The sequence below is a fragment of the Megachile rotundata genome, chromosome 7 (assembly GCF_050947335.1).
Source record: "Megachile rotundata isolate GNS110a chromosome 7, iyMegRotu1, whole genome shotgun sequence".
NCBI classification, from domain to species: domain Eukaryota; kingdom Metazoa; phylum Arthropoda; class Insecta; order Hymenoptera; family Megachilidae; genus Megachile; species Megachile rotundata.
The window spans coordinates 14,800,291-14,825,268 of NC_134989.1; the positions used below are offsets into that span (position 1 = coordinate 14,800,291).

General features: G+C 42.7%; 1 protein-coding gene across 1 annotated transcript in view; it reads right to left on the bottom strand.

Annotated features, from left to right (window-relative positions):
* Positions 1–24,978, bottom strand: part of Tmtc2 (Transmembrane O-mannosyltransferase targeting cadherins 2) — a 214,820-nt gene that overhangs the window by 47,716 nt on the left and 142,126 nt on the right. Inside the window, exon 6 of the mRNA XM_003699369.3 lies at positions 13,506–13,591. Within this exon, the coding sequence (XP_003699417.1) occupies positions 13,506–13,591 (86 nt within the window). The remainder of the gene's footprint in view (positions 1–13,505; positions 13,592–24,978) is intronic.

The following is a 24,978-nucleotide window of genomic DNA, read 5'->3' on the forward strand; positions in this document are numbered from 1 at the left end:
CCTTCGAGCGTCAATCTAATTACGTCAACGGGATTATTCGTTATTGTCCCGTTGACGGTACTTGACAACGACTATTGTTCATTTTGTAAAGCGACGATACGTTGAAATCGATTCTCGATAATTCTGAATTGAATTTCAGCGACGTTCATGTCAATACTCTCGTGTTACCACTCGATGCGTTTAGTAACGCTAGGCACATTCATTGTTAATACGTTTCTTGTTACAGTGATAGTAATATGTTAATTAACGCTCGATACCGTAGGGTATTTGTTCGTGACTGCATGGTGTACGGATTATACAAGTATATTGTGTATTTTGCTGCGTTTAAGTACTTAAGGACATAAATTAATTAAGGGTGGTCCCACATACGAAATCATAAAATAAATAATACAATGGCAAAGAGATAAAAAAGAAAGGGTGTAATGGTGCAATGTGTGGTGTTGATTAATCATAACGCATTAGAGCAGACAAGTTGTTAATTCGACTCGGCCATCCGGTTTCTTGTCACGCGACTTCATTCGCATTCCGTATATCCAAGAAATTCATTCATTCACCTCCGAACGTTATATTCCTACGAATTCCACGGGTACAGTTTAATCTCCCCCTTTGGATTCCATTTTAATTTGTACGAATAGGATGCACGTCAACGAATGGTTTAATTAGTTAGCACAAATTAACGGCTAAACAGCATACAAAGAAGAAGAATGATTATTTAAAACAATCTCGTGTAATTGAAGGTAAAAACGGGAAAATTGTCGGGACAGGAAAATAATACGTACAAAATGTGGAATAATATTCTCCTGATGCGATGTTTCCTTCCATCGGAAAGTCAATTTTCAAAACTCGTCTGTCATGTGTACATTTAATTACCGCTCAAGTTAATGAATCTCGTTGTAATGTACTCTCATTTTATATTTACCGTTTCCGGTAATGACGGATACGCGGCGAAAAGGAGCGTTTGCTTTTTAACAATTTCACGATATTAGCTTAGGAAGCTAAACATTTCGCGGTAACCGACATCCGTTAATTAAAACCTGGTCGAACGTACGAGGTTTCGGTACCGATGTAATTTCGAAATTGAAGCCTTATGCAAAGAAGTCATGAATCATGCACTTTTGCTCGTAATGCGATTTTCATTAAAGCAGGAAACAGAAATCTATTCCGAACGAACCTGGTTCAAAAATTTATCATTCATTTGAATTATGCAGATGCATGCAATTTTTTTGGAATAACGTGGAATTGCGTTCTTCGTTTTTTTTGAGGAGGATGATTTGGAAAAAGTATGCAAATGAGATTCGTTGGTTCGGGGAAATGTAGTAGGCTTGTTATGTTGATGATGGGAGGTTGTATATTTCTATTATGGAGAGTGGCAATATAACGCGGGGTAATATAACGTGTTGCAATTGTGATAAGTGAGATTACTACGCAACGTGTTATTAGTACGACGCGTGGGAATGTATTGCGTTACTATTACGACACGTGGCGATATAACGCGTGGGAATGCAACGCGTTACTATTACGACATGTGGCGATATAACGCGTGGGAGTGCAACGCGTTACTATTACAACACGTGGCGATATAATGCGTGGAAATGCAACGCGTTATTATTACGACACGTGGCGATATAATGCGTGGGAATACAACGCGTTACTATTACAACACGTGGTGATATAACGCGTGGGAGTGCAACGCGTTACTATTACGACACGTGGCGATACAACGCGTGGGAATGCAATGCGTTACTATTACAACACGTGGCGATATAATGCGTGGAAATGCAACGCGTTACTATTACGACACGTGACGATATAACGCGTGGAAATACAGCGCGTGGCGATGCAACGCGTTACTATTACGACACGTGGCGATACAATGCGTGGGAATGCAACGCGTTACTATTACGACACGTGGCGATATAACGCGAGGAAATGCAACGCGTTACTATTACGACACGTGGCGATACAACGCGTGGTAATACAGCGCGTGGCGATGCAACGCGTTACTATTACGACACGTGGCGATACAATGCGTGGGAATGCAACGCGTTACTATTACGACACGTGGCGATACAACGCGTGGTAATACAGCGCGTTACTATTACGACACGTGGCGATACAACGCGTGGTAATACAGCGCGTGGCGATGCAACGCGTTACCACTACGACACGTGGCGATACAACGCGTGGAGATGCAACGCGTTACTATTACGACACGTGGCGATACAACGCGTAATAATACAGCGCGTTACCATTACAGTGCGTTACTATTCCGACACGTGGTATTACAACACGCGGTAATACAATGCATTACCACCTTGATGTGTGGTAATACAACACATGGTGATACACCGCAGTGACACAACATGTCATCATTAGTAAGCCTTGTAACACATCCTGCGGTGATTCAGTAGGATTACTAATACAATTAACAGCTACATATTACATTCCTATAACAACGCCTTTCAGCAAAATTTACTCTAAACCCAAAAATCACAGAATCCAAGTATTTTCCCCAACTCCCATTCAAAATTGACTTCAATAACAAGTGATTCGAAACACGTTACATAATCGCAGTAAATCTGACCGTGCACAATGTGATTCTACTTGGAGAGTTCGATGACCCCGTAGTCGAAGTTCGTCAATTTAATCGTCGTTGTTGAACAAGACCGTCGGGAACACGAGGACCAAGAAAGATGCAGCTTGTTCTTGTTCCAACAACGTGGAAACCGTCGGTTGTGTGCGAACACGATGCCGGGTGTACACTTTACGAGTGGTCCGCCGACACGTCTGTTTGTTCGTCGGTTCTCCAAGCCTTCTCGTAGAAGTTGGTCGCTTTAATTGAGTCACTTGTATATCGCGTAAGGCGTTTTACGTACGCAGGCAAACGGGGTAGTCTGGAAAGTTTGTGTCGCAGTAAGTCTTCGGCCCGAGGCGTTTCCTGCTGCGAGACGACGTCCTCTCGCTTCAAAGGGACACCCCCTTTTTCTGCGACCGGAAAGGGCTTCGGGTGTTATCTTCGTCTTTTTTGACCCGTTACTCGTCACGAGCTAACTTTCTTTTCTTTCTTGGATCCTCTTTCAAACGGTCCTATACTTTGTCGATGAAGACATTGTGTTTTAAAATACGATCCTTGGGAAATGATCACAGGACGAAGTGAATTATAGGAGAGGTAGATGGATCTTTTATCGGGGATTTTGATAGATTGTATTTAGAGAATTCTGAGTAACTCCAGTACCTCAAGAGTTTGAGTAAGATCTGGAAATAAAGTATCCAGCTCGCAGTCGATAAAATCCGTATTGAAAGGTGCTTATATCTTCCGTAATCGATAGAGTAAATTTTAAATGACCAATCGATTAAAAGAACACGCGAGGAGCACTCTTCGGTAACTCTTTTCAAGAAGACACGACGCCACAATATTTTCTAGTCGAGAGGTGTCACAAACACCGGCGCACGGATAAAAGCTATCGTACGAGTGGTTGAGGATCGATCTCGAGTCTGCTACCTTTATTAATATTGGACGTTATTAACGAGACGTCGCAGCTTTTTACCCCAAACACTTGGCGACCACTCGAAGCGTTTGTCGGGTAGGTGCGAGACGATTATCGATGAAAGTGTTCGAGGCACGTTAACCGGCTACGCGGATTACGCTTCACGCTTAAGCAGCCCGCTTCCACGTGGCGCGGCCGGTAACGATTTCAACGCTTTAATTGTGCCGGTCCGCTTGGCAACTTCCTCGGGCAGAAAGACTTTTTCCTTTTTTTATTTTGCCGCTTCGAATTTTTCCGCGCAGAAGGCGCGAAAATTGCTACAAAGGGCTCTCGACGTTGTTCCTTTCTTCTTTCCCTCTCTTTCCCTTCTTTCTACACCGTTGCTCCTTCGTTCTCTGCTTGTCGTTTCCCTCGCCTCTCAACAATCGAAAGTCGTTCCATTTCTCGCGAGCAATTTAAAGCTTGGCTTATAATTAAAAGTAGCTGAAAGGACCACTTGTTTCATTGGCCCCGCGGGTCTACTTTCATTTGCGTTAAGAGAAGGTCAATACTTTGCTCATCCCGTCGGATGAACATCTGGCTACATTGCTCTTTCTACCTATCTATGCTTCCACTCTTTTATTTCCTCTTTTTATGGCGAACCATGGTCCCGATAGGACACTGCCTCGTAATTCGACCAGCTTTTCGGATCTTGATGGTTTATATCCCCGTTGCTCGCTTTCGTTATTCTCTGTTCGATCGTATAGAAAATGATTCTAGTTTAACTTATATCGGTTGCGCTATCCACAGCCAACCACTGTTACGTTAAGACAACTGCTTTGCCTTCACGTGTCCTTCATTATACGGATCCTAAAATTGAACGCAAAAATTGCAGTCGAAATATGAGTCTGGTTGTATGCGTCATAGAGTGTGTGCCAGTTTAACACTAATCAACTGCAGTGTGCGTCACGAGTGCGTCATGACATTGTAGAACCTTCAACGTGTCCTACAGTATGTGACAGTGACTAATCAACTAAAGTGTGCGTCATGAGTGCGTCACGACATTGTAGAACCTTCAATGTGTCATAGAGTATGAGACAGTGTAACACTAATTAACTGCAGTGTGTGTCACGAGTGCGTCATGACATTGTAGAACCTTCAACGTGTCATAGAGTATGAGACAGTTTAACACTAATTAACTGCAGTGTGCGTCACGAGTGCATCATGACATTGTAGAACCTTCAACGTGTCATAGAGTATGTGACACTATAACACTAATCAACTGCAGTGTGCGTCATGAGTGCGTCACGACATTGTAGAACCTTCAACGTGTCCTACAGTATGTGACAGTGACTAATCAACTAAAGTGTGCGTCATGAGTGCGTCACGACATTGTAGAACCTTCAACATGTCGTACAGTATGTGGCACTATAACACTAATTAACTGCAGTGTCCGTCACGAGTGTGTCATGACATTGTAGAATCTTCAACGTGTCATAGAGTATGTGACACTATAACACTAATCAACTGCAGTGTGCGTCATGAGTGCGTCACGACATTGTAGAACCTTCAACATGTCGTAGAGTATGTGGCACTATAACACTAATTAACTGCAGTGTCCGTCACGAGTGTGTCATGACATTGTAGAATCTTCAACGTGTCATAGAGTATGTGACACTATAACACTAATCAACTGCAGTGTGCGTCATGAGTGCGTCATGACATTGTAGAACCTTCAACCTGTCCTACAGTATGTGACAGTAACTAATCAACTAAAGTGTGCGTCATGAGTGCGTCACGATAATGTAGAACCTTCAACGTGTCATAGAGTATGAGACAGTGTAACACTAATTAACTGCAGTGTGCGTCACGAGTGCGTCATGACATTGTAGAACCTTCAACGTGTCATAGAGTATGTGACACTGTAACACTAATAAACTGCAGTGTTGCTTATCAGTGCGTCCCAATATTGAACAAACCAGTAGAGTGCTCGACAGTGTAACACCGCGGCAATATATCGAGACTGTACCTACGACTACCTATGCGTCAGTGTAACATTAATGAACTAGAGTGTGCGTCATGAGTGCGTCCCAGTATTGAACAAACCAGTAGAGTACTCGACAATGTAACATCGCGGCAATATATCGAGACTGTACCTATAACTACCTATGTGTCAGTGTAACATTAATGAACTACAGTGTGCGTCATGCGTGCGTCCCAATCTTCAACAAACCAGTAGAGTGCTCGACAGTGTAACACCGCAGCAATATATCGAGACTGCATCTACGACTACCTATGCGTCAGTGTAACACAAATAAACTGCAGTGTGCGTCACCAGTGCGTTCCAATATTGAACAAACCAGTAGAGTACTCGACAATGTAACATCGCGGCAATATATCGAGACTGCACCTATAACTACCTATGTGTCAGTGTAACACAAATAAACTGCAGTGTGCGTCACCAGTGCGTCCCAATATTGAACAAACCAGTAGAGTGCTCGACAGTGTAACACCGCGGCAATATATCGAGACTGTACCTACGACTACCTATGCGTCAGTGTAACATTAATGAACTAGAGTGTGCGTCATGAGTGCGTCCCAGTATTGAACAAACCAGTAGAGTACTCGACAATGTAACATCGCGGCAATATATCGAGACTGTACCTATAACTACCTATGTGTCAGTGTAACATTAATGAACTACAGTGTGCGTCATGCGTGCGTCCCAATCTTCAACAAACCAGTAGAGTGCTCGACAGTGTAACACCGCAGCAATATATCGAGACTGCATCTACGACTACCTATGCGTCAGTGTAACACAAATAAACTGCAGTGTGCGTCACCAGTGCGTTCCAATATTGAACAAACCAGTAGAGTACTCGACAATGTAACATCGCGGCAATATATCGAGACTGCACCTATAACTACCTATGTGTCAGTGTAACACAAATAAACTGCAGTGTGCGTCACCAGTGCGTCCCAATATTGAACAAACCAGTAGAGTGCTCGACAGTGTAACACCGCGGCAATATATCGAGAGTCAACCGTACCTTCGACTCGGAGATCCGTAAAATGGTCGAGCTTGAAGTCAATCAAATAGCGTAAAAAATATCGTAACACGTGAACAGAGAATAACGACAGGTAATTCAGTAGCGTATCGCATACCCGATTCTTCATTTTCACGTGAAACTTTCATTCATCGTTAATGGTAGTTAAATATTTACGCGGTTCGAGTAGAACGAGCCTTATGCACGCTATTATTCCAGCAATTAACGATCCAAACAACGCTCGATCCCATTAACGCGTTTCTTTAAACCAAACAATCCTATGTACCCGTTTAAACAGTATTCAGATAAACCGACCGGTAACAAGAGTACCAATTTCGAACGCAGACGTTTCTATTTGTCCGACTGGTGCGATTATTAATTAATTGTTCGCCCCGTTCGCACATCGAGCGTCAATATTTGATTACGATAACATGCGAATGCTACCCGTTTAAAATCCTGCCTCGAATTCGGAGAAAGAACGGTTGAGATTCGAATCAACCCCTTAATTTACAGCCCTGGCTACAAGGCTTTTTACTAAATTTAGTTCGCATTTTAATTTAAATATATTACTAATTGTACGTTTTTTAATTATACCTTCCATTTCAAATTTAATAACAACGCTATTTCAAGTGATACTAATTATAATTTTTATTTTAATTCTACCAATTATCTATGCCCACTTTCGCTTCGAATCAATTATATTTTTATTAAAGTTCAGTATCAACCTCTGCATTTACGCAAAATTTGAATTTTAATTATATGTCATAATTTTAATCATAAACGTAGGTACGCAGCAAAGTTAATAGCCGGGGTAAAATTTAATACATCGCGGGTTAGAAGAATTCGGCGGTCGATTAAGGTACCGTGATTCGTTTTCGAAAGCTCCCTAACTCGTCGAGCCGTGATCGAATTTGTTGCCACGGGGTAGTTCCCGCGAAACTTTCCTATTTCAGATAAATAGTTCGGCGGAGGGACGCGTTATCAGTGGCGTCCCGTAAGCTTCGATACCGAAGGGAGAAACTTTCCTTTTTTTCCACGTCGTTCTATCAGCCCGACCGTATTCTCGCGAGTTCGAATAAATTCTCTGCCGGCTAAAAGGAAGCGGAGAAAAAAAAATAAGCTCGAGTAACCAAGCTGGCTCGAGTAGATGAGAGAGGAGATAAATAGCTTATAGATCGACCCGCTTCCGCAGAAAACGACCATCGAAAAGGCATGCGTTATACGACGTTCATCTGGCGTGTATTAAAAGTTTCGACGAGTTTCACGAACGTAATTTAAGCGATCAGCTATTTTATCGGCGTCGTAAAATTCGCCAGTCGGACTTCAGCGTTATGGAAACTTTGAATTTTAAACTGTGTAGTACTTGAGAGGATACAATTTCGAATTTTTTTGCCGAGATTAAAATCGACAGGAATCTGATAATCCGATCGTGAAAGTTTATGGAAATGTACGTGGTACGAGTTTCAATACGCCATGAAATTGTGGAGATTTGCCGCGTAGCAATTCTATCCTTGGAGATTCGATTCATTGTGATACAATGCTTCGAAATTTGATGAGTGAAATTTGACACGTGTGAATGTGGCCCGTATAAATTTGCTGCGGGAAAATTCGACGCGTGGAAATTCTACAGATCAGCACGGGAATTTGATGCGCGGGAATTCGGCGCGTGGAAAATTTACAGATAGAGATTCAACGCATTGAAATTTGCCGCGTGGAAATTCTACATATGAGAATTTGGCGCGTGAATATTCTATGTATAGAAATACGACGCGTGGAAATTTGACGAATGGAGTTTAGGGCGCGTAGAAATTAGCCACGTGGAATTTTGGCGCGTAGAAATATGACGCGTGGAAATATGGTGCGTGGAATTTTGGCGCGTTGAAATTTGGCGCGTGGAAATTTGGGGCGTGGAATTTTGACGCGTGGAATTTTGGCGCGTAGAAATTTGACACGTGGAAATATGGCGCGTGGAATTTTGGCGCGTAGGAATTCTACGCGTAGAAATTTGATGCGTGGAAATTTGGCGCATGGAAACTCTACGCGTAGAATTTCTACATATCAAATTTTCACGCGTCAAATTTCCACGCACCAAAATTCCACGCGCCAAATTTTAACGCGTGGAAATTCGATGCATAGGAATTCCACGCGCCAAATTTTAATGCGTAGTAATTTGATGCGTAGGAATTCCACGCGTGCAAATTTCTACGCGTGGAATTCCACGCGCCAAATTTTAACGCGTGGAAATTTGATGCATAGGAATTCCACGCGCCAAATTTCCACGCGTGGTAATTTCTACGCGTAGAATTCCACGCGCCAAATTTCAACGCGTGGAAGTTTGATGCGTAGGAATTCCACGCGCCAAATTTTAATGCGTGGAAATTTGATGCGTAGGAATTCCACGCGTGCAAATTTCTACGCGTGGAGATTCCCTGCGTCAGAATTCAGCGCGTCGAAATTCCACGCATACATATTCACCAAGTGAGAATGCAACGCGTGGAAATTCTACACATAGAGATTCCACGCGTGGAAATCCTACACATGCATATTCAGCAGGTGGTAATCCAGCGCGTGAAAATTCAACACGTTAAAGGTCCACGCATAGGGTTTCTACAATACAAGTTTCAGTATTTGGAGTTTTGGCGCGAGAGAATTCAAAACGTTGGAGATTCGGCGCATAGTAGTTCTGGAGGTAGAGTTTTGGCGCGTGGTAAACCGACGCGTGAGGGTTGACGCGCGAAGATAGGACGCGTTGGGATTCTGCGCGTAGGAATTCTCGTGAATATTCGACGCGTGGGGACATTACACAAGCCCTTGAGAATATAAAACATGGATTTCGTTGTCCGAAGGTAAGCATTACTAATACATTGCACAGTGATGACACTGGGATGGGATTCTAAAGATGACATTAGGATAGGTCCTCTCAAATTTTAATATCATTTACTAAAGTTCACTGTCGAGACTTAAAATCATATGTACCTACTATTATAAATACGTACGAAGCGTCCTGCATAATTTCATTGTAATGAGTAACATGTATCTGAATCATCCCCTATTAACCCTTATTAACCCCTCACAGGAGGGTTCAAATCCAACCATACCATTAATCGTTTTAAATTGCCAGCTCATATTTCTACATGCCATAATCGCAGTACTCTAAACAACAAAATTCTGTATGGACTTATTTCTTAAACCCGTGTGTGTAAGACATATGTACACATATGTACATGTACATATGTACAATGCATATATTCATCGATCACAGCGATACGTCTACGTGGAACAAATATTCGAGTCTTTCTATCAGTTGTTTTCATCGAATGCAGTTCTGGCAGATTGATGGTGTACGCAAAGCACGGCAGTAATCTGAAGGGTTAATATATATCGTTGCTTGGCTGCGGTAGTATCGAAACGCGGGTTAAACGGATAAAACGAGAGGAAGAAAGATAATCAGTCCGAGGTAGAAGATCAAATCCAGTCAACCTCGAGTTGGTATTCTTGGCGGACGAGGTTGCTTTATATGCGCGAAACTAGTCCGCTTATGGATGCAAATGCGTGCCGAGCTCGAAGCGTGCGGACAACGAAATGTTCTCGTCGGCTTTCCAACATATTTTGCTTCACGGAATTGCATTATAATTGTTCCGCGAAAATTCACCGTGTAAACAGCATTGATAAAGCGGCTTTTCCCTCGCGTAAAAATAATGCACGGCTGAGTATAACCGGCGCGTCGTGTGTCATCATCCCTCGTCCCGCTTAAAAACGACGCACGTTCGTGTCCCCGTGTTTTATTCTTTTTTTTAACACGACCCGGGAAACCGTGATTTATTTTCGGCAAAAAGCGACCCGGCTCGAAACGAGAACTATGCGAGCGTCGAAAACCGTATCGCGGGACTGCCGAGGGTTGATATCCTGCGAAACGTGTTTAACGCACTCGCTGTCCCAGCTGAAATTCTCATATTCAGCGAGTCGAGCGTTAAAACTACTTACAGATATTCACGTTTTGGGATTTTATCCTTTTTTGTTCTTTTCAAATTTTTTGGAAGAATTGTTTTGAAATCGATTTTTCGAAGATTCAATTTACAACCTTGCTATATCGTAAATCCTACCCCTTTCTAAACTTCCTACATCCTCAAACCTGAAAATACCCAAGTGTAAATTTGTAAAGTCCCAAAATACAAGAAAATATAACTCCATGAGTCAGTTACGTCAGAGGAGCAAAAATGGCGGGTAACAACCCTTGAACCGAGCTTCACCTGGCGTTTTCCCGACCTTTCCTCGGAGGACAATAACCGCGGCTATTAGCGTCGATTTTTTTGCTAGATGGCGGAAAATTGACGTACACGTGGTAGGCGTGACCGCAGCGTGGAGCCAGGAATCGGTTGAGCTCCTTAACGAGCCACCTTTTGTCCGGGAGAGCGAACGGTTCGACCAAAGGATAAAGAAGGGGTCAGAGGGGAACGTACAGAAGAACGAGCGTCGTTTGTCACGTGGACCGTACGATCCACGTACGACGATTTACTTGGACCGTTCTGGGAACGGTTCATTACCGAGCAAATAGTCCGGCGTGCCGCGATATTGATCTTATTTTCCGCTTTCCACCTGGTCGGATATTTATTTTCGCGTCCGACACCGCTGCTTCGTCGACAGCCACCGCGCTAAGTTTATGGCATCGTCAGGAATCGATGATCGGTTTAAGTTCGATTTACGGGGGACGTTTCCGGGTGAACGAGATTTTTGGGGGTTGTTTCATTCAATTTGACTTCTTTTGGGTGAGTCAGGATTAGTAACTTCTGTAGTTTTCGAGTGGTTAGATGGTAAGATTTGAAGGTTTTTCAATTTATATTTATTGTACAGAGTGATTCAAAAGATACGAATATGTTCAATATAATTATAATTTCTTTGTATTTTAAGTTTGACTATTTTTCTTCTGGTAAGATCTAATATGTGGAAGTCTTTCAATTTAGGTCGATTATACAGGGTGGTTCAAAAGTCGTGAACGTAGCAATATCACAGTTTCGTTAGTTTTTAAGTTTAACTACTTTACTGCTGGTAAATGATAAGATGTTATACGTAGAGATCTTGCAGTTGCATGTCCTAATACTACAGGGCGATACAGAAGATATGAACATGTTCGAAATAATTACAATTTCTTTATATTTTAAGATTAACTACTTTTCTTCTACTAAATTAAGATTTGATGGTCTGTCAATTTATATCGATTATATAGGGTGATTCAAAAATTGTGAACGTATCAATAATAATCACAGTTGTATTAGATTTTAAGGTTAGCTACTTTGCTGCTGCTCAACGATAAGATATTATATATGGAGTTCTTGCAGTTAGATACAGCAATACTACAGGGTGATACAGAAGATATGAACATGTTTAAAATAGTTATAATTTCTTCATATCTTAAGTTTGACTACTTTTCTTCTACTAAATTAAGATTTGATGGTCTGTCAATTTATACCGATTATATAGGGTGATTCAAAAGTTGTGAACGTATCAATAATAATCACAGTTGTATTAGATTTTAAGGTTAACTACTTTGCTGCTGCTAAATGATAAGATATTATATATGGAATTCTTGCAGGTACACACACGAATACTACAGCGTGATTCAAAAAATATGAACATGTTCAAAACAACTATAATTTCTTCATTTTTTTAAGTTTGATTAATTGTCTTATACTAAATGAGGACATAATACATGGAGATCTTGCAGTTACATAGACCAATACTACAGGGTGATACAAAAGATATGAACATGTTCAAAACAACTATAATTTCTTCATTTTTTAAGTTTGATTAATTTTCTTCTACTAAATGAAGACATAATACATGGAGATCTTGCAGTTACATAGATCAATACTACAGGGTGATTCAAAAAATATAAACATGTTTAAAACAACTATAATTTCTTCATTTTTTAAGTTTGATAAATTTTCTTCTACTAAATGAAGACATAATACATGGAGATCTTGCAGTTACATAAACTAATACTACAGGGTGCTTCAGAAGATACGAACATGTTCAGTCTACTTATAATTTCTTCACTTTTTAAGTTTGATCTATACTGGCAGTATGATAGGTGCATAAAGAAGATGATAGAGGACTAAGCAGACAAGAGTAAAGGATTACCCGAGAATGTTATATCGCTGATCATTTTCCCGGTGTAAAATTAGTTGGAGAATGATATGGGATAAAGGGAAGACTTCAAGGAAGATTGATTTCAAGTGTTTAGTCAGAACTGTTTCGCAGGCGTTTCAACTTAGTTCCCAGGAACAACGTGAGCTTCGTAAATAGAGTAGGGGAGAGAGGTCTTGGATCATTTAATCAAGCACTTGCTGTATCGGAAACGCGTCAGTTCGTTGAAGCAACCAGCTTCCGGAAACTTCGAAATTCAATCAGCTAGGTCTGTGTGGTTACGACGAGTATAGTTGTTGCATCTCAATATGTATTTAATATCATATACTGTCTAAAATTATTCGATCCTCTAATCTAAACTGAGTCATGAGTCGAGAACGATCATTAACGATCAGTAATGAATTATTTATGTGATAAAGTTAAAAAAGTTGTGCAATGTACCAAAATGAAAGCGGTATTTAGCGTACCCAGCGGTCCTTTCGAAAGGGTCGTTCTATTTTTCACGCGAGGACCACCGGTTCACTGCCCTAATGAACTGCAATAACTTGCGACCGCGGTTCATTAATGGCGCACGCCGACTGCGTTTGAACTACGTTTCGTTAATTTCAGTTCCGAGTAAAATAAACGTTGATTTTCATGTAATACATCGGAATGGAAGTCGAAAGGCTTCCAACATATTTCTGAATTTTTTCAATCCGTGTACTCTGAACTTTTTAGATTCAATCATACTCGAATAATATTTCTATATTATTGCAGTCTCCAGTTATTGCCTCAAATTACAGGTCTGGTGTATATGTATGTCTATCAGAAAATTTCTACATTTCTAATAGAATAATGGAGTACTTACGGGCTAGCGATGGCCGATATTGGATCGCTCGCTGGTAGCTGAGGATCGCCGCGTCGTAATTTTTTCTGCCTTGCTGCAAGATTCCCCTGCAACAAGTAAATTAAAAAGTTTCTACACTCGGTTGTCAGTTTTAAATATACATTGCATGCCTGTCACTTTTAATGGTCTCGTGGCGAACAACCATAATCGTTCTAAGCAGCTAAAACATTAATCGCAAGAACATGTACGTTTACGTACACATAAATAGTTCACTTATCGAGAATGTTAAGTTAGAACCTTTTTTTTTCTCAGAACATTGCTTGGAAGTAACTCGTAAATTATTCATAATGTTTCTCTGCGATCGATACGCGGCTATCGCGCCTCGAGTAACGTTTACGACTGTCACAGAACGAAAGGGCTAATTGGAAATCCGCGGACACGTGAATTTCCCATATTTTTTTTCCGCTGCATTTCGAATCCGGCTTTTGAAAGTTCGTTTTTCAACATCCGGTAATCTGGAACCTCTGTCGTTCGGGAAAATCGCGAAACACGTCGACGTAGCTTTGTCGAGTCGTGATTAAAACGCGATCCGAAACGCGTTCGAGTGTTTTTTCATTCGCGGATAACAATCTCTCGTACTCTCTCGTATCCCTGGACGACGAACGATTAATCATCCTTCGAACAATGTCACTCTCAGAAACGATAAAAATATTACTTGTCAACCTGATGACTTATCGCGGAAAAGTCGAGCGGCGTAACGAGCGAACACGGCCACTGCACAGCGGCCGGGTGTCCACGGGGAAGGGTGCCAATAAACGAACTTTATAACGGTTATACGGGGCCCCGCGTGCCGCGATGGCACATATTTTAGGAAAAAAATTCATTTTAACGCGCCGGTGATTAATCTTTTCTCGAACGTTGTCGCTCAACGGACGATGAAAATGTCGCTTGTCACAGGGGCGCCACAACTAAACAAAGACCATTTACTGACACCTTTGATTTTGCTAATCGCGTTAGGTTAATGTGGTTCAATATATATAATTTATCGTGACATTTATTATGGTCCTCACTGAAATTTATCTTAATATAAAATACAATGAAATGTTAGGTAGTTCTTGACAGATATATGAGGTCCTTTAATTCATCAAAGATCACGTATGTACATACTAGGTACTCATGTATATGATAAATTCTTTCTGAACATATTAATTGTTAAAGTTATTTAACCTAATATAAGTAACAATGAAATGTTAGATAGTCACACATACATGTGTGTGTACATACGTAAACATACACACATGAGTATGTTTAACTTGTCTTTAAATTCATCAAAGATCACGTATGTACATACTAGGTACTCATATATATGATCAATTCTTTCTGAGCATATTAATTGTTAAAGTTATTTAACCCAATATAAATAACAATGAAATGTTAGATAGTCACACATACATGTGAGTGTAAATACGTAAACATACACACACGAGTATGTTTAACTCGTCTTTAAATTCATCAAAGATCACGTATGTACATACTAGGTACTCATGCATATGATCAATTCTTTCTGAACATATTAATTGTTAAAGTTATTTAACCTAATATAAGTAACAATGAAATGTTAGATAGTCACACATACATGTGTGTGTACATACGTGAACATACACACACGAGTATGTTTAACTTGTCTCTACATTCATCAAAGATCACATATGTACATACTAGGTACTCATATATATGATCAATTCTTTCTGAACATATTAATCGTTAAAGTTATTTAACCCATTATAAATAACAATGAAATGTTAGATAGTCACACATACATGTGAGTGTACATACGTAAACATACACACACATGAGTATGTTTAACTCGTCTTTAAATTCATCAAAGATCATGTATGTACATACTAAATACTCTTGTATAAAATAAATTATTTTTGGACGTATTAATTGTCAAAGTTATCTAACCTTGAAAGTATTCTCCAAGAGCATAAACGTCAGAAAATAGCAAAGAAGTAAAGTGGAGGTAATTGGACTTAAAGAGTTGTGTCTAAGAAATTGACAAGTGGAAGTGAACCGATTGAAGACGCACTCTTCTTGGAGTACGAAGATGGTCGCGAAGGATCGATCGAGCGATCACGTTGCTAATCGAGCATGGCTGTGGAGAGGGGGGTGAGAAGCGCTATGGGGTGGAGAATCAGGCGTGCGTGTCCTGTGCTCGATCGATAATTCATGGTTTCATAACCGTCAATCGTTCATGGTTAATGTTTCCGAGTGTGGAATATTTTATTAGGGTTGCTGTAACAGTTCAATAGGGTTCGCTTTCTCGAACTTAATGTGCGTTGTATAATGCAGGAGATTGTTAAGCAACACTCGAGGAGCTAATAGAGCAATTATTTTCGTGGTACAAAGTATAGTGGAAAATAAAATAGAACAGTAAAATGATGAAATAGTAAAAGAATAAATGACAATAATAATATGGTAAAAGAATAAATGATAATGATAAAATAATAAAAGAAGTAAAACAGTAGAATATCCGAAATAATGGAACAGCGGAATAAAGCAGTCAAGAATCTGTCTCTAAAAGAAAATGCATACAGAAGACGTTTCCTGAAATGAAAGAATAAGACATGGACGTAGATAGAATATTTGTAATCCGTAATCCCGATAAGGGAAATTTGGGTGAATTAAAAGAACATTAAGAGGTAAGTATTCACTCCGAGCTCAAAGAGGAATACTGAACCAGCGCTGCTGGAAAGTACGGTCTCACTAACAATAGTAATCATTCAGAAAGTACGTCGAGGATCGCGATCGCAAAGTACGTGCCTCGTTCGCGTGGAATTTCATTATTTTAACCGGATAGAAAAATCCGATTCGCATCGTTTCAACTTGTTCCGGCCGCCGTAAAAAAGTTATACTAATGACACGCTTTGTGAGCGTTCGAGCGACTGAAACGAGAAAAAAAAGGATGAGAATAAAACGGGAAATACTTCGCGGTCCAGAAGCGACGGACCAGAAGGAGACACGGAGAATAAGGGAAAAAGATAAGGATATTTCCTTTCCGACCACAGGAAAGATTTTCCTGCACGCTAACGAGACGCCACTCTGCGTTCGTTAATTTTCAAGATGAATATTCGTGATATATAACGGACAGCTTTCCTTCTTTCTCTACGTATTAGCGTCACATTCGCTTTCATTTGTAATCTTGAATCTAATTTGACAATTACAGGAAGTTGGAAATTTGAGAATACCTTGAGGGGTTTAGAGATTTAAGGATTTGGAAATGTAAGAAATTAAGAAGAAAAGGAAGGGAAGTATAATATTTGAAGAAGACAATGTGCTGAGAATGCAATTCACAGAAAAATCGATGCGTGGAGAACACAATATGGAGAATTTATGTGTGAGATATTCAATGGGTCGAAGGTATGATGTGTGAGGAATTCAACGCTTGGAGAACTCCACCCATAGGGAACTCAGCGCACGGAGAACTCAAGGCATGGGGAATTCAACGCGAGAGGAACTCAACGCGTGGAGAACTCAACGCATGGGGTACTCAACGCGTGGGGAACTCAACGCGTGGAGAACTTGACGCGTGGGGAACTCAACGTGTGGAGAACTTGACGCGTAGGGAACTCAACGCGTGGAGAACTCAACGCGTGGAGAACTCAACGCGTAGGGAACTCAACGCGTGGAGAACTCAACGCATAGGGTACTCAACGTGTGGAGAACTTGACGCGTAGGGAACTCAACGCGTGGAGAACTCAACGCGTAGGGAACTCAACGCGTGGAGAACTCAACGCATAGGGTACTCAACGCGTGGGGAACTCAACGCGTGGGGAACTCAACGCGTGGGGAACTCGACGCGTGGAGAACTCGACGCGTAGGGAACACAACGCTGGGAGAACTCAACGCATGGGGAACTCAACGCGTGGGGAACCCAACGCGTGGAGAACTCAACGCGTAGAGAACTCAGCGCGTAGAGAAGTCAACGCATGGGTAACTCAACGCGTGGGGAACCCAACGCGTGGAGAACTCAACGCGTAGAGAACTCAGCGTGTAGAGAAGTCAACGCACTATGAATTCAACGCATCGTAAATTCAACGTGCAGAGACCTCAACTCTTATAGTACACAATACGTGGACCACAACACATAACGATCTACCATATGTTCACACCTCAGTCATATGACTAATACGTCTATCGCCTCCAGATGTACTGAATTAAAAAATAAGAATGATTTCTCGGCGAGATGAAACGTGGTAACGCATATTGTATCAATAGCAGTAACAGATTCCTGGATGGCGCGATGTTTCTCGACAGGAAAACCACTCGAACAAACGTGTTTCGGGCAATTTCTGTCGCGGATAGAATCGCGTATTGTTCCCTGTGTGCTCGTTTTCGCGTAAGCTGTTTCGATTCGGACGCGGGTTTCGAATCGCGCTTATTTCGAGTGGTTGCACGTCCGCGGGATGACGGCCGCGTAGGGTTGCGGATAAACGGTCGGCGGATCGATTGTTAAAATAAATACATTGTCGAAACGTATTGTTCGGCCCTTCGGTCTATTATTTGCCTCGTCGCTCGGCCGGCGTAACGAGCCATGTAACGACATTTCGCAACAAGCACTCGCGGCTTTGTGCGTTCGCGAGCCTCGATGACAAAGCGAGCTTCGAATATTCCTGGCGGTGCACCGCGTCGTGTCGCTCGTCGAGAATTTTATCCCCTGGGTGAGAGATACGTTGGCACGACAAAAGCCAGGGAATTCTGAAAAACGATACGAAAATGGAGGAAAAACGAAAGCTAGAGGGGAGGGATGATATTTCATCGAGAGAGACGCGGCTGGGAAATATCTGTCCGCTTAGGGTGTTGACCGAATAAAATAAAGATGAATACGAAGCAGTTTGTCGCGTTTGACGTGTTCCCTTCAATCTCGATATTAGGCTTTTCACACTGCAACACCGGAGGTCAAATATTTTTCATCCTTTTGTCACCATAGCGTAGCTTCTCTAAGGGTCTTTCACCTGCACATTTTTTTATCAAAAGCTTATCGAACATTGCTTCAATAAATTATTAACTACATCGAGCAAAAGGGTATATTTTAATAATTAAACGAAAAATTGCTATCGTATTAACGACAGTTATTTATTTGCGAATTCAGTGCGCAGTTTTAAACTCCTGCCATTTAATTATTAAGCACGCATCAAAACTACGTGGACATAAACTGACAGTCCGAAATGTAATCGGCAAACGCACGTCCATCGGTCAAATGTATTGACATCGCTATCGAAGAATACATCAACGTGTTCAACGTACTGACGTATTTGCGACCTGAATATGTTGTGTTCGGTCTTCGATATTTCCCATCGACAAATCAGACCCGTTTTCAAAGTAACGGTAATCGCATTAGCGGCTGTCGTCTCGAAAGAATCACCCTCGCCGGTAATAAATCCCGCGAGCGATCGCGTTACAACGTACGGGGACAAACACGCGACACTCTCTTTTGCCTTTTCGCGATCTACGATTCTTGGGGAATTGGAAACAACAGTCATACTCTTAATGGTCTGCCAAGTTCCGCGTGGAATACCATTACAAGGCTAGATGTTAACGCGTTGAATGTTAGAAAGAAAACAGCTGCATGCCACACAGTTGCTATTACAGTACACTTTTGTTATATTGCAACGAGTTATGGCAATATTCTTCGAATGTGTACAAAATGCTAGGTGTGAAGAGTGCAATTTGTGCTGAATGTGAGGAGAATTCAACGTGTGAAAACTTAATGTGAGGAGAATTGAGTACAGAAGTCACGAAGAAATCACGTGGAAAGTATAACGGGTGGAAAGTTTAATGTGTGGAGAACAGGAGGGTAGGAAACTCGATGCGTGGGAAATTTAAGATTTGGGGAAGTCAATGTGTTGAGAATGGGACTCATGGAGAAATCAATGCATAGGGAACTTAACGCGTGGAGAACTCAACGCGTAGGGAATTCCACGCGTGGAGAACTCAACGCGTGGAGAACTCAACGCGTGGGAACTCAACGCATAGGGAACTCAACGCGTAGAGAACTGCACGCGTGGGAATCTCAACGCGTAGGGAACTCCACGCGTGGGTATCTCAACGCGTAGGGAACTCCACGCGTGGGAATCTCAACGCGTGGAGAACTCAACGCGTGGGGAATTCCACGCGTGGGAATCTCAACGCGTGGGGAATTCCACGCGTGGGAATCTCAACGCGTGGGGAACTCTACGCGTAGGGAACTCCACTCGTGGGAATCTCAACGCGTAGGGAACTCCACGCGTGGGTATCTCAACGCGTAGGGAACTCCACGCGTGGGTATCTCAACGCGTAGGGAACTCCACGCGTGGGAATCTCAACGCGTGGAGAACTCAACGCGTGGGGAATTCCACGCGTGGGAATCTCAACGCGTGGGGAATTCCACGCGTGGGGAACTCTACGCGTAGGGAACTCCACTCGTGGGAATCTCAACGCGTAGGGAACTCCACGCGTGGGTATCTCAACGCGTAGGGAACTCCACGCGTGGGTATCTCAACGCGTAGGGAACTCCACGCGTGGAGAACTCAACGCGTGCAAAATGCAACTCCTATAGATAAAAATGGCAATACTCTACTTTATATTCTATTTTAATTTGTTCCTTCCATAGCGTTATACTAGTAATCGTTTATAGTGCAACCCAGGATATGTTTCATATGCGAAAGGCTCCCGTCAGCGTACGTTTACACAATTTTTCCCAGAAACACTTTACAAATTTTCAGAGTTCGCCAGCGGAAACTTTGTCAATCTGTTATGACGAAGTATCTTGTTTGTCCATGGTAAGCACGATTCCGGAATATTTTTATCCAGTGTGATACGCTCGACCAACGTTTCCTATAAACGCGTCACACGTATCGTCGCACCGTTATTTAGCTCCGTCACGCAACTGCACGCTTACCCTGGTATTTTCAGTTTCGAAGCCACGGTGATATTTAGCCACCCGATGTTTGCCCGACACGACACCATTCGGTTCGAGCAACTTTGCTCGTGACTCGTTTATCGGTCGCACAAGCTATATAACTAGAGAAAATGCGCGAAACTGACACAGAGTACGGACGCATTCATGTCAGAACTATCGTCTGTTCAAAGCAAGTGCACGGTTTGCCACGTTGCTATATTTTCAATCTTATACACGATTAATCGGTGAATGTATCCTAGAGATAGTTGGGGAAATAGTTAGGTTAGGTTAAAGAAATAATTGGCTTGGAGTTATGCAATAAGGGTTCGTGTCACAAGATGGCAAGGTTATATAACACGCTGATGTATAAAAATTAAAAGCAACCGTATAATGGAATGTGTAAATTATAAGAAATTTTTTAATACTGATTGCATGGTGTTGAATATAAACTACACACGCAGATATTAATTTATAATAATTAAACGCAATGTTATATTTCACTGTGGTATGAACTTACTGCACATGTTACATCCCATTACCGAGTGTGCGTACAATTAGCGTACAAGGTCACAGTCAAGGTCACCAAAATTGTCTGTATTAAAAGTTACGAAAATGTATCGATCAGTTGTCCAATGTATAAGACATTAATGAAGCTGAAGCAGAATTTCTATCATACGCGATAGTTCCACGCGTTGAGTTTCCCACGCGCTGAGTTTCCCACGCGTTAAGTTCCCTACGCGTTGAGTTCTCCACGCGTGGAGTTCCCTACGCTTAGAATTCTCCACGCGTTGAGATTCCCACGCGTAGAGTTCCCTATGCGTTGAGTTCCCCACGCGTTGAGTTCCCTATGCATTGAGTTCTCCATGCGTTGAGATTCCCACGCGTGGAGTTCCTCACGCGTTGAGTTCTCCACGCGCTAAGTTCCCTACGCGTTGAGTTCTCCACGCGTGGAGTTCCCTACGCCTAGAATTCTCCACGCGTTAAGATTCCCACGCGTGGAGTTCCCTATGCGTTGAGTTCCCCACGCGTTGAGTTCCCTATGCATTGAGTTCTCCAAACGGTGAGTTTCCCACGCGTTGAGTTCGTCACGCGTTAAGTTCCCTACGCGTTGAGATTCCCACGCGTGGAGTTCCCTATGCGTTGAGTTCCCCACGCGTTGGGTTCCCCACGCGTTGAGTTCCCTATGCGTTGAGTTCCCCACGCGTTGAGTTCCCTATGCGTTGAGTTCGCTACGCGTTGAGTTCTCCACGCGTTGAATTCTCCACGCGTTAAGTTCCCTATGCGTTGAGTTCTCCAAGCGTTGAGATTCCTACGCGTGGAGTTCTGCACGCGTTGACGGGTGCAGGGCGATAAACCGAGCTCATGGATTTCAGAGAGTTGTAAGCCGATAATTACGCGAATTATTGTTGGAATAAAAGTCCCGATAAAGACAGGTGGCAGCGGAGCGGGTTTATCGCGCTAACGAGTCTGACTAGCGACGTCCGATACTGGCTGTGATCTCGAACATCGAATGGCAGCCGATAACTCGTACGTTCCCGTCGCATTGTTCGCCACGAATATTTGATGTATCCGTAATTATCGCTGCCGGATATTGCGCGGAGTGTCCGATAATGGTGGTCCCAGAGTAACAGGTGCACGGTAATATGCTCTCGTGGCACTGAAATTACTCGATGCCCGATACTCGTCGGAGCTGCGAATACTTTCTCGTCGGACGGACGTATCGGCTGGAAGCACGTAAATGGAGCCGCCTGTCGATTCCATTCGACTCCCTTGAGGGTGAAAATGGAATTCGTAAAAGGAGGTTACATTTTTGCACGACTGATCGGCTCCGCCAAAAGGATATCATTAATTTTTTAAATTGGAAAAGTCAGGCTGAAATCTGTGCCCGTACGAAAGCAAGTGTAACTCGAACGACGCTATCGGTTTTATTTTAAAACGAATCGTCGTGGTGTCCTCCGGGGTTGACATATTTGTGCCGCGATTCTGGGTCAAGATCGTCCAGAGTGCTCGCACGTATACCCATTTACCGTTCACATTACCCATAATTTCTGTCGGCCGACATCGATTTCCATTAAGGAGACTTCACGTAACCTTCAACCTTTGAAACCGTACAATGGACCAGGCCAGATCTGAATAGCGCGCCCGTAAGAATAGGCCGGTGACGTGAAAAAGTACTTGAACCTTAAAATACCTCGATTTATCGGTGATGGTGTAACACGTGGCGACATACTTTGCTATGATACAGCACTTTCTGTATAGTAACTCAGGAATTTAAAGCGTAGAGCACAACGCGTTGGCATCTGAAGCATAAAGAATACGCATAGACTTTCGTAAGCAATATACAACGCGTCCTACATATTCCTAATTCCTCGCATCTCTAAAATCTCGTCTCCCTAGGTACTCATCTTTCTACATTCCACTATCCTTATACTTTCGGGATTCTCTTATCTCCACATTTTCGAGTCCCCATTTCTCTACATTTCCAGACTCCCATATGATTATACCTCGTAATACCCGAAGCAGTTAGTCAAATCCAGTATGGTAATGGTCAAACTGTGATAAAGTTTCCCTACGGTTGCCAACATCGTAACGCGACGCAATATGGACCCCAGCAATTTCCATGGGAGCATCTTGAGCCATCGAGGGTCCTTCTGACAATAGGGCTGCGGTCGTTAAAACACTCCGAGGTCGTAAATCGTAGCTCGTTACGTTTCGGAAACGGCGTAACGCCGTTGGAAAGATCCAATTATCGGACCTTGTCGAAGCCGGGTCCTCTTTCGAGCCGTCAATCTTGCACGATAATACGAGCGGCGTAACGAGCGAAAAGGACAAAAAGGAGCGGAGAGAACAGTCGGGACCGTTCAGTGAATCTTGCGGGCTCAACGGTCGTCCCTGGTACTTGTATGGTCGTCGATGTTACCGGCTGAACGAACGAGAAACCATCGATACGACCGCAACGACGGCGGGAAGAACGTCGACGACAATAGCCAGCAACTCGATGAAGCGATGATGACAGCCGATGTTGAAGCTGACGCCGACAGCGTCGCCAACGACAATGGCGATCATGGTCGTCACCGTGGCGCCATCTTCTACCAATGGTCACCCGATCGTGACGACACGAAATTGATTTTGCTGCTCCATGGAATCACGTTGTCGATCGGCTCGCTCGGTTTTATCGTGGATATTAGATACGATCGTGTTAACGCTCTGTTAATCCCCTGCTACCATTGTGGAAGGTTGTTGAATTACTTTGTGACACGATACAGTGGTCTTGCTATATGGCTTCCTTTTGTGCCTCGTAGATTCGCGTGGTTCACGATTATCGTGCACGGAGAAATTGATAGGTAACTCTTTCAAATCATGTGAACGTATACACGAGATTTATTTAATTGAGAAGCACAGTAATTATTAACGAAGAGTCAGAAAATGACTATCGACTTCGGAATACAAATTATATCGAGACTGATGTAGCATCTTTTATCGATACGAATTTTGATGCGATGTTAAAAATAGTCATTTGATATTCCTGCAAAAATATTGAGAATTTGATGCTCGCAGAAATACCGATTTAATTTAAATACTCATTTGTTATTCGAAGCAATAATATGGTTAGATATCGAGTATCCATGTCGCAATATCGGCAAAGTACCAAAAGCGATATTGATTCCATAAAGTACTCGTCTCGGCTCGATACCGCTCCAACAAGTATCAATATCAGAAATTGATGTCAAGTACTTAAAATTTCGATAATCTCCATGGAGAGTGGTACGGTATCGAATTGTTCGAATATCATCAATGTATATCGGTATTGGCCCGACGAGTAACGAACGGAAATACGTCGTCGTCGTTTCGAGAGCCGCAACAGAACTGTCGCTTCTTCAGCGAGGCTTTCAGGTTCGGTTGCACTTGCAGCTGCAGCCACAGCTGTCGGTCGACTCGGTGCATCGATCGGTTCCAACGAGCGTGAATCGCGTTTCCATCGGCCACCGCAACCAGCACAATCGCCATCCCTTGTCCTTTTCCTTTCGTTTCTCTCTCATCCTATTTTCATCTTTTTCTCTCAATTATTTTTTGCAGTCTCCCTATTACGACTGTTTCCCCTCGGTTTTTTCTGGCCACGAGATAGCCGTCCAGCTGCTTCTTCCTCGTTTATACGCGGTCCTTTCCTTCCGCCCGACGCGCTCGATTCTCCCGCTCGTTCTTTCGCCTGGACGTAAATGTCGGATTCCGAGCTTCTCAACCCCGCGTGCCTCGCGCACTCGAAACTTTCTGCGGCTACGCGCCTCGCCAACGTCTCGCGGACTCGAATTAGTGCCGCGTTCCGCCGCGGGATCTTCCTTGAATCAGAAACGGTGGGAACGGAGCGAAACGCTTCCCGAAACTCGCAAGATTGCGCCACAGATTTCCTCCGAAACTTTTGCCGAGATTTCTTACTTCGGCTCAACTTTCAACGTTGTTATTAGTTTCGTTAGGATCAATCGAGATTCCCTCTTACGTGTCCGCCAGCTATCAATTACCGATTTCAACGATATCGATTTTAACCCGCAAGTTGTG